This window comes from Malaya genurostris, chromosome 2 (genome assembly GCF_030247185.1).
Source record: "Malaya genurostris strain Urasoe2022 chromosome 2, Malgen_1.1, whole genome shotgun sequence".
Lineage (NCBI taxonomy): Eukaryota > Metazoa > Arthropoda > Insecta > Diptera > Culicidae > Malaya > Malaya genurostris.
In genome coordinates, this window is record NC_080571.1 from 255808365 (window position 1) to 255821428 (window position 13064).

The 13064-nt window shown below is 35.0% G+C and overlaps 1 protein-coding gene across 2 annotated transcripts in view; it reads left to right on the forward strand.

Annotated features, from left to right (window-relative positions):
• LOC131429589 (mothers against decapentaplegic homolog 3) overlaps positions 1-11691 on the forward strand; it is a 30424-nt gene extending 18733 nt beyond the window's left edge. For both annotated transcript variants that reach the window (XM_058593810.1, XM_058593811.1), the window contains exons 3-9: positions 8596-8689; positions 8815-9053; positions 9119-9342; positions 9879-10053; positions 10123-10328; positions 10387-10531; positions 10590-11691. In XM_058593810.1, coding sequence (XP_058449793.1) covers positions 8596-8689; positions 8815-9053; positions 9119-9342; positions 9879-10053; positions 10123-10328; positions 10387-10531; positions 10590-10713 — 1207 coding nt within the window. In that variant the 3' untranslated portion in view covers positions 10714-11691. The remainder of the gene's footprint in view (positions 1-8595; positions 8690-8814; positions 9054-9118; positions 9343-9878; positions 10054-10122; positions 10329-10386; positions 10532-10589) is intronic.
• The last annotated feature ends 1373 nt before the right edge of the window (positions 11692-13064 follow it).

Genomic DNA, 13064 nt, shown 5'->3' on the forward strand with positions numbered 1-13064 from the left:
GGCCCTCCGGGCCTCGGAAAATTTTTCGAAAGTTTGAGCGAATTCTATACCTATTTAAAAAGGTAAAAATAAAAATAAAGATACTGATTTTCAATGAAATGTGATACACGGAACAGTATAATGCAAAATTTAACAACGATATCCTGAGTGAACATCCCTACGACAGGTGCATTCAATGGATCACGAACACCAACTCGAGTTTTTGTAGTGCAAATTCGAACGAGAATACCATTCAGAACCGTACGCGTCCGTATAGGAATCATTTAGCCATGCCCAGACACAACAGCGGACGGGAACACAGAGAGTGGCTTCAGTCATCCGGTCGATCCATCTATCCAGTCAACCCGCTGCCTTTCAGATCGAGTCAGTCTGTGGGGTATATTTTATTATACACATATATTACATCCAGTCATTCCAGCGTGGGCTTCGAAGCGCCTCAGGATGTCGCGTCGCGCGTATTGCGTTTCTTAGCCGAGGCCGCCTCGGAAAAGGTTTTGCGAAAACAGTGCTTGCTAAAGGGATAGACTTTCTCTTCCGTGTGTCTGGAATCTTTCGTGTCTCCTGAATGCTGCAGATCGTTAGAAAAAGAATCTACAATGTGTGCCGTTTGGTTGTTTCTTTTTTGGAAATATGAATGTTACGTTGAATGGGGCGGTGGAAAAACTAGAAGCTTCCCTAAAATGGCGTACAGTGTTTGAGAGTGAAATTTTGCCATTTATATTCGGTGCTTCAGTGCAGTGCAGAAGTTTAATGGTTGTGATAGTTTATAGTGACTTGCACTGTGGAATACAAACGATAAGGCCTAGGATAAATCCGTACAGGAAAATAACAAGCCGATCCTTCGAGGGACGACACGAGTGCGGCATCGTCTAGACTGGCCTCGGCATTGGCAATCAAAACAAATATTGATTACCAACGACACGATAGCGACGGCAGCACAAGCATAATAGCACCCGCGTTCTATCGAAACGGGACGGTTCCTGGGGTGGTGTGTAAACGAACATAACATAGCAAGTGCTTATCGTGATTATCTACTGTCGGCGGTGCGTCATTGCTGCTGTTCGGCTGGAAGCGGTAATATTAATGTATGTCACTTATTGGATCAAACGTACTTATTACGTATTATCGGGGTTTTAATCTTTTATCGTTGTTCGTCAAACTGACTATTTTTACCACTGTTTTGCATTGAAATGTGTTCTGAAAAATCGCCGGGATATTCGGATTCGAGAAGCAGAACTTCAGATACCAATTTTCTTCAACAATTTATTCCACGAAAAAATATTGATTTTAAACACGTTACCATTGTCATAAAAATATTGTTTCACAGATAGTCTAGAGTTTTTGTTAAAAATACTTCTATTTCTCATCCGTTTCTTGTGTCATTTTGGATAATATGGCGAATGCTTGACTGTTTTTTTTACCGAGTATTCCGAAAATATAAAAGAACTTTTGTATTATCGGAACTATTGGTTGATGGTACTTCGATACTCGAGATAAACAATTTAATATCATCAAGTAATTTGACATTTTACCTCAATTAAAAATTTCGTTGAACTTTTGCAGACATTTGACAAGGATCTTATTTGTAGTTGTCTAAATGGTATTTTTGAAAATTTGGTCTAATATTGAAATCTTATTTCACGGTCTTTCAATAAACTTATTAAACACACAAATTTACAATGTGGTGAAAGATGTGATACCACTAAGTCTCCATCTGAAATAAAAAATATTGAATTTTTAATCGTTTTTATTTCATTTAATGAGCTTTATTTTTCTTCTAATGAGCCTGTAAGGTTAATCGCATGATTTAATTTTTAGATCCAAGAAAATATTTACCTAACCCAGAAGTGAAATAAGACTTAAAAAACTGTTTATTTATATTTATATGCCATAGATGATTGATGGTTCCGAATCGAGCTTTGAATACTTCGCTCAAGCGTGCACTAATTTATGAATTTTGTCCTTTAACCATTATGTTGCCGTCTGCATAGTCCCTGAAGATGTAACGGTCAATGATGTTTTACACCCTTTAGAATCTACTTACACTCTAAGAAGTCAGTCATAGTTAAAAATCGCAAAAACAGTTTGCTCCGCTACTGCTAGATGAATCTCTATGAAAAAAAACGTAAGTTTACTTAAAAAAATGTATCAAATAAATTGATATTTTTTTAAATTTCCGCTCAACGACAGTGAAGAAAACTATTTTTGAGTTTTGAAACAATGGCTGTTTCCCTAAGATTGTAAATTGTCCCTTAAACCATAGCAAATTGTTCCTTTTAGAGGTGCATTGGTAGCTATTGAATCACCTTAAGATTCTCTTTACTTGAATCTGTTTACTCACGTATCCACTGTGCCAAAACGGAGCAACAAGTCATATTTACGGGCATACTACGGTGGACTAGTAAGACTTTGTTCGTAATCTCAAAATTCTTTATTTATTCTTCCAAACCTATTTCATCACCCTCAAAGTAATCCTCCCTTGGTCCCAATACACTTGTGCCAATGTTCATCAATGCACGTAGCGATTCACGTTTGATGTCTTCAATTGACTCAAAACGGTTTCCCCGGAGCGGTCGTTTGAGTTTTCTAAACAACCAGAAATCACACGGAGCTGAATCAGGTGAATGCGGTGGTTGCGGAACGATATGGGTTGAATTTTTGACGAAAAAATCACGAAGAATCAATGCAGTATGCGACGGTGCATTATCGTGGTGCCAAAACCAAGAGTTGTCGGCCTATAGTTCCGGCCTCTTGATACGAATAGCTTCGACCAAATGACAAATAACACTCAAATAGTATTCCTTGTTTGGCTGGTCGGAAGGAATTCGAAGTGCATCACAAATCGATAATCAAATAAAACTTTCAACATTACCATGATTTTTTGCTTTTGCTTTGACGTGGTTCATTGTCAACGCATTCTCGACCCTCTTTGAACAACTTTTACCAATCAAAAACACTTGTTCGCAACATACAATTGTCACCGAAGGCCTTTTGCGACATTATGAACGTTTCGGAACCAGAAATTTGATTCCGCACGCAAAATTTAATGTAACTTCTTTGTTGAATAGTTTCACTCATTGTAAAAATTGTCGAATGCACTTTCAATACTTCAGAAAGACAGACGTATACTAAACACCAATCAATATTTTGACGACACCTGACAAAAAAAATGTTCCGCGCGAAATATAGTTCAAAAGTCTTACTACTTATTGCCCACAGTAGTATTGATTAAATTGACTTTAAAAGGTTAATGTCCTCAGATGCGAGTAATTTTGCCGTATGGGTCATTTCGCCGAAAACCATTTTCCTGAACTTATTATTCAACTGGAAATAAATATCGCTTAAATTAATAACAAATATGGCCATCCATCAAAGTTATTTATTTCTATTTATATGCCATCGTGGATGATTGGTGTGGTGCTATTGCATAACCGAAACCAAGGTGACCGACGCGATGCTTTTGCATGCAAACCTATAACCGCCTCGTTTTCTCTATGCCTTAGTTAAAATGCATAGTTAAATTTAATCTCTATGCCTCATTGAAAGAAATCGATTTTTATTTCTATTATGTCGAGCGCTTTCGAAGTGCATATTATCGAAACCATGTCTTATTATTTATAGGTTTATTTAACCTTGGTTTTAACAACTAGAATTTTCGTCGATGTGAAAAAACGACGTCTTTAGATTCCGTTTACAAGGTTTTAAAAATGCTAATTTGTTCACACGATTTTTTGCATTCCTAAGATATTGAACAGAAAATTACGTACAAAACAATACCATAAAAGCAGCACCAAAAAAACGTGTCTGGTTGATGCACCGAAGAAAATGGTTCATGGTCTGTTTCCTGAAAATTCCATTCTGAGAAACATGGATTAATCTCCTTAGTTTTTCTGAAAATTCCATTCTGAGAAAAATAGATTAATCTGGGAAATATAATGAAGACAGTATTATATGTGAGGGTGGGAATGATTTATACTTTATTTCAAATGTTTCAGGAGTACGATTTTGAGTTTTTAATACGAATTTGATAATCAATTTCTTCATTTGAAGTACGATTTTAAGACCATTATATCGTACGTATAATTTCCACGATACGACCTTCGGCGAAATGGTGTCAACCTATCATTGTCGCTGTCACGATTCCGTATCGTAAAAAAAAGTCAAGCAAAATGTTGCAAATTATCCAAATAATGTCAATTCTGCTTGAGATTCTACACACTTAGAAAAATTTACATCTTTATAGATGCACAGATGCACGTGATTCACTTACATTCACAATTCAAAGCATGTAAAGATAAGTCATATCATTCAGTGACATTATAAATGTCATTGAATATTCGCTCATTTTATGAATGTGTTAGTGTAAAATTTAGGCGCCTTAAGCCATTTCACTACAGTTTAGCTATAGGAATGGATGATGCTGACTAAGGTAGGCCGTTTTGTTAATTTCCAGCGATTTTCAACAGTTAATGTTGGAATTCGAAGAAGAACTAGTTATTTACTCTTCTGTATAACCGAAAAACATGAAGATTTAAATTTGTATATTTAGTTATGTAATGTTTTCATTCAAAAATAAACTGAAAATCAGCACGAAAACGTGCAAAATCGGAAAAGAAGACGAATCCGCATCTTCTCACTCAATTCCGACAGATTTCCGAATCAACCGGTTATAGGCGAAATTCATTCGGAATCGGTTGTTGCACTGGAGTTGGAATTGATTCGGAATTCCACATGATTTCCACATGGAATTCCGAATGAAAATTTCTCGAATTGATTCGGAATCCATTCGGAATCCATTAGCGGCCCTTACACGATCATTAAAAGTGTCATTACTAAGTAATGACACTTCTGCTCAAACGCTCGTCATTACTGAATTACTGCATATCATTACTTTTTAGCATTACACGTTCATTATTAATGATGAATATTTTTAACTATTCCAGCACGGGGCTTGTAACCAGAATAACTTTCCCTCAGCAATTAAAGATAAAGAGATTAAAGCATTTAATCTTCGTTTAGCTTTATCTTCGTTTAGCTGAAAATAAATTTTATTTGCCATTGAAACGTGTAGGTTAATGTAACATTAATAATTTGAATCTACACTTTTTTCACTTATATAGTTCTGAAGAGAATGTTTACTTCATGGTTGTCAAATTTTCTCATCTAATTCAACTGACGATATTCAGCACTTTCACAAAAAATAAGAAGAAGAAATAATGTTGGTAATGATGGAAAATCCGGAATTCCATCATTACTCGTGTCATTACTGAACTCGTAGACCTTACACGATCATTAAAAGTGTCATTACTTTTTAGTAATGACACTTTTAATGATCGTGTAAGGGTCGTTATTAACTTCACAGTTCATTTACATCGTTTACATCGATACGCAAAATTTATTTATGCATGTTAATAGATGTAATATTGTGTCATCAACGAAGAAATTACGGCATGCTTGAATTTAAGTTAAGCGTAAATTTCATTTTTTCTAAGAGTGTAGTAACTAAATTTGGATTTATTTCAAGTAACATTTCATTTTACTGAAATATTGCCAAAAGATAATTTTGTTCAACATAGTAAATTTTGTTGCTTCAATCTACAAAAGTTTAAATAAATATTTTAATTAAAATGACAAATAATTTACTTGTGCGTTCCTATCAATTTCATGACAAGTAATTTCATAGTAAATTTAACTTGAAAAATCGGTTTAAAGTAAAGGTAATATTCGTTTTTCTTTGAATTTATAAACTTGGTAGTTGATATGAATGTTAAGATATTACCTTAAGATGATTACACATTTAGATTTTTTTCGAGAATCTCGGCAAAACTTTGCCGAGGTTTGAACAGCTGAGTGGCAAACATTAAAATAGCTGATATTATCGGTATTTTTCATTAGACAGATAATATGCTTTTACCGAGATTATCGGTTTAAAAAAACTATAAATTACCGAGATCTTCGTCGAAATTATCGGTGTTCAAACATGTGAGCTAATGCCGAGATTTTAATTAAGCAATTAATTAAAATAAAATTAAAAATAGAAAATAAGCATTCCAGTTGAAATCCGTTATCATTCATTTGTTTATTTCAACATTATGTTGGCTGTTGAGTTAGTAGGCTAGGAAATGTAAAATAAGAAAAAATATGTCCATTAAGAAAATATTACCGAACATATACGCCGTAGAATTGTTGCACTTCTATAACAGTAGAGAACTCACTTTTCTCACAGATGGCAAGACCGATTTTCACAATCTTAGACTCAAACGAAAAGTCTTATGGTCCCAAATTTCTCGGAAATTTCCGATTTTTACAAACTAAGATGCAAATAATCTTGAAATTCCGATTCCAGTATTACAGCGCGATAAGTGGAAAAAAATTTATTTAATGAGTATTGTTTCAAAAGAGATGGCGAAACATGCATTTTATTATAGAACTTACTGGTAAATTCATCTAGTTTGCAAACCTTGCTAGTTAGTCGATATATAAATCTAGTTTGAGACTACTAGTCTCCGGTTCCGCTTTCGAACGCACTGGTAATAGTGAAGAAAAGCTCCAAAAATGGAACTCACTTCGATTTCTTAGAAACGGTTAAACCGATTTTCACGAATCATGATTCAAATTAAAGCTCCCAGTGTCTTAAAAGATATTGTTAGATTTAGTCTAGATACGACTTCCGGTTCCAAAGTTATAGCGCGTTGAGTGTCAAAACTTCCAAACTGTTTTACAAAATTATGCAAATCCTGTACGCATCGATATGTACTGGTACGGAAGAAGCAAACGCCACCGTCTAGCACGTAGTGTGCTTTGTTCAATTTTGTATAGCGTGCATGGTTGTCACATTCAAATCTATATTAACTTGGCATAACTGTTTACAAATTGAAAAGGTTATGGTAGTTTATATCCCAAGAAAGATTTTGATTTTATTCAAGTTTGAAAGAAAAAATCTTGACAGAATCTTCTAGTGATGTTCTTGTAAATATAAGTAATAAAAGAAAGGCATCATTACACCACTAGGTGGATTAAAGAAGGTTTTTCTTTACATGAAAGTAAAACCGAATTGAATAAACATAGTTTTTAGCAATAAAATCAACTCTCCTTTCGTTGATATGCAATTAATAGATGATTTATCTTAACTTATTAATTATTTATTAAATTAAAATCAACTTTAATTAATTCAACTGGAGAGAGGGAGAAGTCGGTGACTGTGCCTACTTGTTGATGTAAACTGCGATGTAGAGTCTTAAACTAGGAAAGATGTAAATGGAACTTCACCGAACGCTCACAGTGTTGATGTAAGATGCACTGTGACGTCGAGTTGCGTTTTCGTAATGTGGTTATCAAAATTTCAAAAAAGTTTATTGGTAAGAAATGTTTCACACAATGAAACAGTTTTTAATTTAGGGGTTCCTTATTTGAAACTTACATTTTCGTAATTTTTTCGACCTACTTTTGTGATTTTGATATCTAAATTTGTGTTGGAAGTTATGCATTTGTCGTAAGCATCTAATGTTAATGTCTCATTAAGAATATGAAATTTGAATTGAGATGTCATAACTTTTGTAATTCTATTTTATTGTTGAGTGAAACGAAATAAATAAAATATTAATAATAAAAGTTACGTATTTTTCTCAATAATTAAATACGTCTTATTTCTCATTATGAAACTAAGCTACTGATAACACTACTGGTGAATATGTGTATGGTCAAGCAATTTGAGTGTCTCATTTGGTTTCAATTTAAAAGTTAGCAACTACTTAGACAATTTTCGACCCAATTTTCCAATAATCGAAACATAGAAAAACGAATTTTTTATATTTTGATAAAGTAATGAGCTAGAAACCATCTCACCTCTAGAAAAACATTATCGATTGTCTTCTTATTGTGATAGCCATATTTCAAATATTGAAACTTTCAGGAATAGTTTTAACAACATTTTTCTTGTAGTGCCGATATAACATGGAATTTGAAATACTTATACAATGAGTCTAGACGTTCATAACGTAAACAAAGTTGGTATTTCAATATTTATATCCATTGAAGTTCATTCGCTAGGAACGAAACTTCGTTTGCTTCTTTTCGTCGGATGCATTTATTCGCAAAATTGCCTCATGATCATCAGCCTTCGTATATATTACACTCCGGTCCCTGAGGTCATCGATGCGTTTTTTGTTCTGCTGCATGTGGGATGAACAGTGCACTCATTAAATATTTATTCAGCTTGAAATTTTCTGTTGTTGCTGCTGCTGTTGCTGCACCAAAACGATTTTTGTGTTGCACATTGCAATCTATCTACTTTCCTATGTCATCCGCGTACCTTCCTGGATCGATAGACTGTAGAGACTGAGGTTTACAATTCTTGCGTTTATGTATACAGGGGCAACATAAGGCATAGGGCATGAGTTCTATGTGAAATATTATATTGTCAAGAAATAGAAAACTCTCATTGTTAACTGGATTTATGTTTACTTTTATTGATGGATTTGTTGGACATTGGTCAAAATAAGTTGTCAGTGCTACTGCTCCTAATGTTTGTCCTAATGAATAACATGTCTCTGGAATGTTAAAATTGAAAAAAATATATTTTTTCTTCTTTTCCAGAGCCCGCCCAGCCAATGGTGAAAATGGAGTTGCGTTGAGGAAAGGCCTTCCACACGTTATCTATTGCAGACTTTGGCGCTGGCCCGATCTTCAGGTATGCAGAATTATGAATGCTATCAGCACACAGCACGTGATTAGCATAATTTATGCATTTGCGTGTTCTCGATTCATTATTCATGAAATATTGAAGTTAAACTGATGATATTTATTCCTTCGTAGAGTCAAGCCGAACTGAAAGCATTGGATATCTGCGAATACGCGTATCATTTGAAAAAAGACGAAGTGTGCATCAATCCGTATCACTACACTAAAATCGACTCACAGTCGCAACAACCGTTGACGATCCTAGTACCGAAGAACCTATCCACATCTCAGGGAGGCGAAGGTTCCGTTACCTATACCTTGGATGATTTGAGCAATACCGTACCGGTTAATATTCAGTACAACAATGCGCTGAAGTAATTTTGATTATTGGAAAGTGACTTTATTTCAACGTAATCAAATGATCATTTATTCATTCTAGTGATAACTATGTAACCAGTCCGCAGCCAATACAACAGCAACCTCAGCAGCAACACCAAACAACACCGTCATACATGGAGGTCACATTGGGTCAACAAATTCCGACGAATACCACGATTATGGACTCGGTGAACGTTGGAGTGAGCACTATTCCGAACACAGAAACGCCTCCACCCGGATACATGTCGGAAGACGGGGATCCTCTTGATCAAAATGATAATATGAGTGAGTCTATTGTTGGTATCCAACTGTATGTCGAACAATTGCTTTGTTTTTGCGCGAGGATTGACGAAGGAGTTCTTAACTATTGTCGAAATTCGAATCCAGGAAAGATGGAAAGTTTTTCTTTATGAAAAGATGAGAGGATGGCGACATTGACTTCTACAACAGAACTGTCAACAGATAAGATTTGATACACAACGCGAATATAAATTTTTCGTTTTTTAATCCAAGTTCAAATAAAAAATACTGTTTTGAATATATTTTTAAACACAATTTTATTATTTCTATGTTTGAAGATTATTGCATAGGATTTATCATAGAAACTCATCGTAGATTATATGAATTACGTAAAGTTTGTAATGCTCCAAAACTAGAAAAGTTCATGTTTATAGATCTTTATAACAACACTTGACCTGACAAGACATTACGTAGTAGATATTAACTTTAAAATATTACTATAAATAATCAAAATAATGCGAAATCGGACGACGGATTCTAGGAACTCTATAGATACGCTCTAATTTCCTATAAACTTTTAGCGGATATGTCACGCCTGTCACCAGCTATGGACGCACAGCCGGTGATGTACCACGAACCTGCGTTCTGGTGTTCGATTAGCTATTACGAGCTGAACCTTCGCGTCGGTGAAACCTTCCACGCTTCACAGCCTTCGATTACTGTGGACGGTTTTACCGATCCATCCAACTCGGAGAGGTATAAATCGTTACATAATCTAAGTAAAGGAATCATTTCCCACATTTTGAATTCTTTCATCCGCACTAGATTCTGTTTGGGTCTGCTGTCGAATGTAAACCGCAACGAGGTAGTTGAGCAGACGCGTCGTCACATTGGCAAAGGCGTCCGGCTGTACTACATTGGCGGTGAGGTGTTCGCAGAATGTCTCAGCGATTCTAGCATTTTTGTACAAAGTCCTAACTGTAATCAGCGGTACGGCTGGCATCCGGCTACCGTGTGTAAGATACCACCTGGTGAGTTAGAAAATGAAGCAGTAAGAACTTGATAATAATGATATTTTCCTATTTTAAGGGTGTAATCTAAAGATTTTCAACAATCAGGAATTCGCGGCTTTATTGTCACAATCCGTCTCACAAGGTTTCGAAGCTGTGTACCAACTCACACGAATGTGTACAATTAGAATGTCCTTTGTCAAAGGATGGGGCGCAGAGTACAGGTAAGAAGTACTGTGTTTCGTTACGAGATGTTTTGCTTTATTTAATTCTTTTCCATAGACGACAAACTGTTACCTCAACACCGTGTTGGATTGAATTGCATTTAAACGGACCGCTACAATGGCTGGACCGTGTTCTAACCCAAATGGGCTCACCACGATTGCCATGTAGTTCTATGTCATAAGTAAAAGCAACCTACAAGAAGCGAGCGAAAGGATTTTTTAAAACCATTCTTGCGAGTGCAGCAACAGACGAGAAATTGTGACACACTAAAAAAATATCAGACAAACTACAACTTCATACCATTTAAGAATGTTGAAAAAAAAACAAGAAATATTGTAAGTGAAACGACCGATACCAGTTTTGATTAGATTAGTTCTAAGTTTGGAACCATTTGTTTGTATAACAATTATTGTTGTTTTAATAACGTTAGAATGTCCCACATTTCCTTCCCAAGAATAGTGAAATCAGTTGCGATCAGGCCAAATGGGTAGTCCACTTTTTCAAAACGTGTAAAGACAGCAAGAGTGCGTATAATTATTGACTAATTATTACAATACTTTTATGTTGGCAGAGTCCCTATTCTACTACTATTTTTATAAGTATAGTGTTTGTGTTTTGCTTGTAAATGGAAGAGTATTTTTCCAACCGTACTGCTATGAGCATTATATTAAAGAAAATCAATCAAATGTAGTTTCATAATACAACAATGTTTGTTATAACATATTTTTATGATACTGTTGGAGACAAACAAGACGTAAAATTCAAAATTTATAGCCGTTGATTCAAAAATATCGATTCGGTTCATTGGAGATACTCGAATATAAGAGAAAAAAGTACTAATAAATTTGATAAGCGATTGGTGATTTTAGATTTGTGAGCGCAAGGTAGAAACGGTTTTTATTTGAGACGTGAATGTCATCTGAATGACAAAATAAAACACATCGTACTATTTTCGGAAAAGGTTTAAAAAACGTTTTGCGGTGATACGACTATAGAATTACGAATGATTAAGAAAAAAGAAGACGCATATATGACGTTTGTGATTTGAATCAGTTGTGCTTTCTTTTGATTCGAAAGAAAAGTCAAATGATTGAAAAATTAGTAAGACATAATTTAGAGGTTAGTTGCTTGAAATAAACATTAAAAATGCACATTTGAATCGTCGTAATAAATGGGTGAGATCCGAAATCCCTTACGCGAAACGGGACCGGGAGATTCGCGAAATTCGTCTATCAGTAACACAGTACACAGTACTCTACACACGTTAATGATTTTTCAATTCAATGAATATAATCTGTTTTGTACTGCGACAAAGCCAATATCAGTGCAAATGGACGTTCAATTCAAATATTGAAATTACAAAGCGCTTCACAAAGTTATGAAAGTTATTTCCACTTGATCTTCCAAAACACTTTCTGTTATAAAATATTTTTTTTATTCAGGTCAATCCGCGTACAAGCTTTACGCGTTTGAGCCATGTTTTTGTTAGATAAAATATTTTTTTCATTGATGGAACTCGTTGTCACCCTTTTCTAAGGGAAAGAGAGATTCAATTTCCATCTAGAGAGGATTGAAGGTCACTTTGTCCGTGGCTTATCATATATTGCTTGCAGTTGATAGTTGGTTTGATGAGGAAAGTGTTTTTGAAATAGGAACACTCTCTGTTGTATTATTAGTTATTGTTAGAGAATCGTCCCTAAAATCTCAAACTTTCGTGCAAAAAAAACAAGGTAAACCGAAATTAATTGCATTATTGATTGTTTATTTAGGTTACAACATGCTGTTTTTTGAGAATACGATTTCATTATCATCAAGAAAGCTAACAAAATTGCTGGAGAAACCGACTTTTGATCTGAGCTTTCGAGACCCCTAGTATTATATACCATTCGACTAAGTTCGACGAGATCGGAAAATGTCTGTGTGTGTTTACATTTTTCTAAAGATTTTTCTCCGAGCAATTTTTTCGGAGATGGCTCAACCGAATTCAACAAACTTATGATCGTGTGAAAGCTACTATTGGATTTTTAATCAAATTCGAAGATAAAGTGTCTGTCACTACTAATTCCGGAGTTATATAGGTATAAGTGACGCAACCGACAAAATGCATTTTTTCTCTCCGCACAACTTCATTGGAGATGGCTAAACCGATTTTAACAAACTTAGGCTCATTGGAAAGCTTCTGTTGGGTTGTGATTGAAGTTCGAAGATCATAACCAACGAAACGCATTTTTTCTTTCCGCACGGTTTTCTCGGAGATGGCTTAACCGATTTTATTAAACTTAGGCTCGTTTGACGTCTAGTATTGGGTTTTGAATCAAATTTGAAGATCAAGGATATGTTTCTTCAGTAATTTTATACTAGTAGCTATTAGATTTCTCTTTCGTTAGGTATTGATAAACAGTTAAAAAAAATCTCTATTTTGCTTGAGGAACCCGAAAATAATCCAGCATAGTTCATTCAAATGGAGGGACGAGTACTGCGTGGTGGGTAAGTCGACATCTTTCACATTGCATACATGGGTTTGACTCCCAA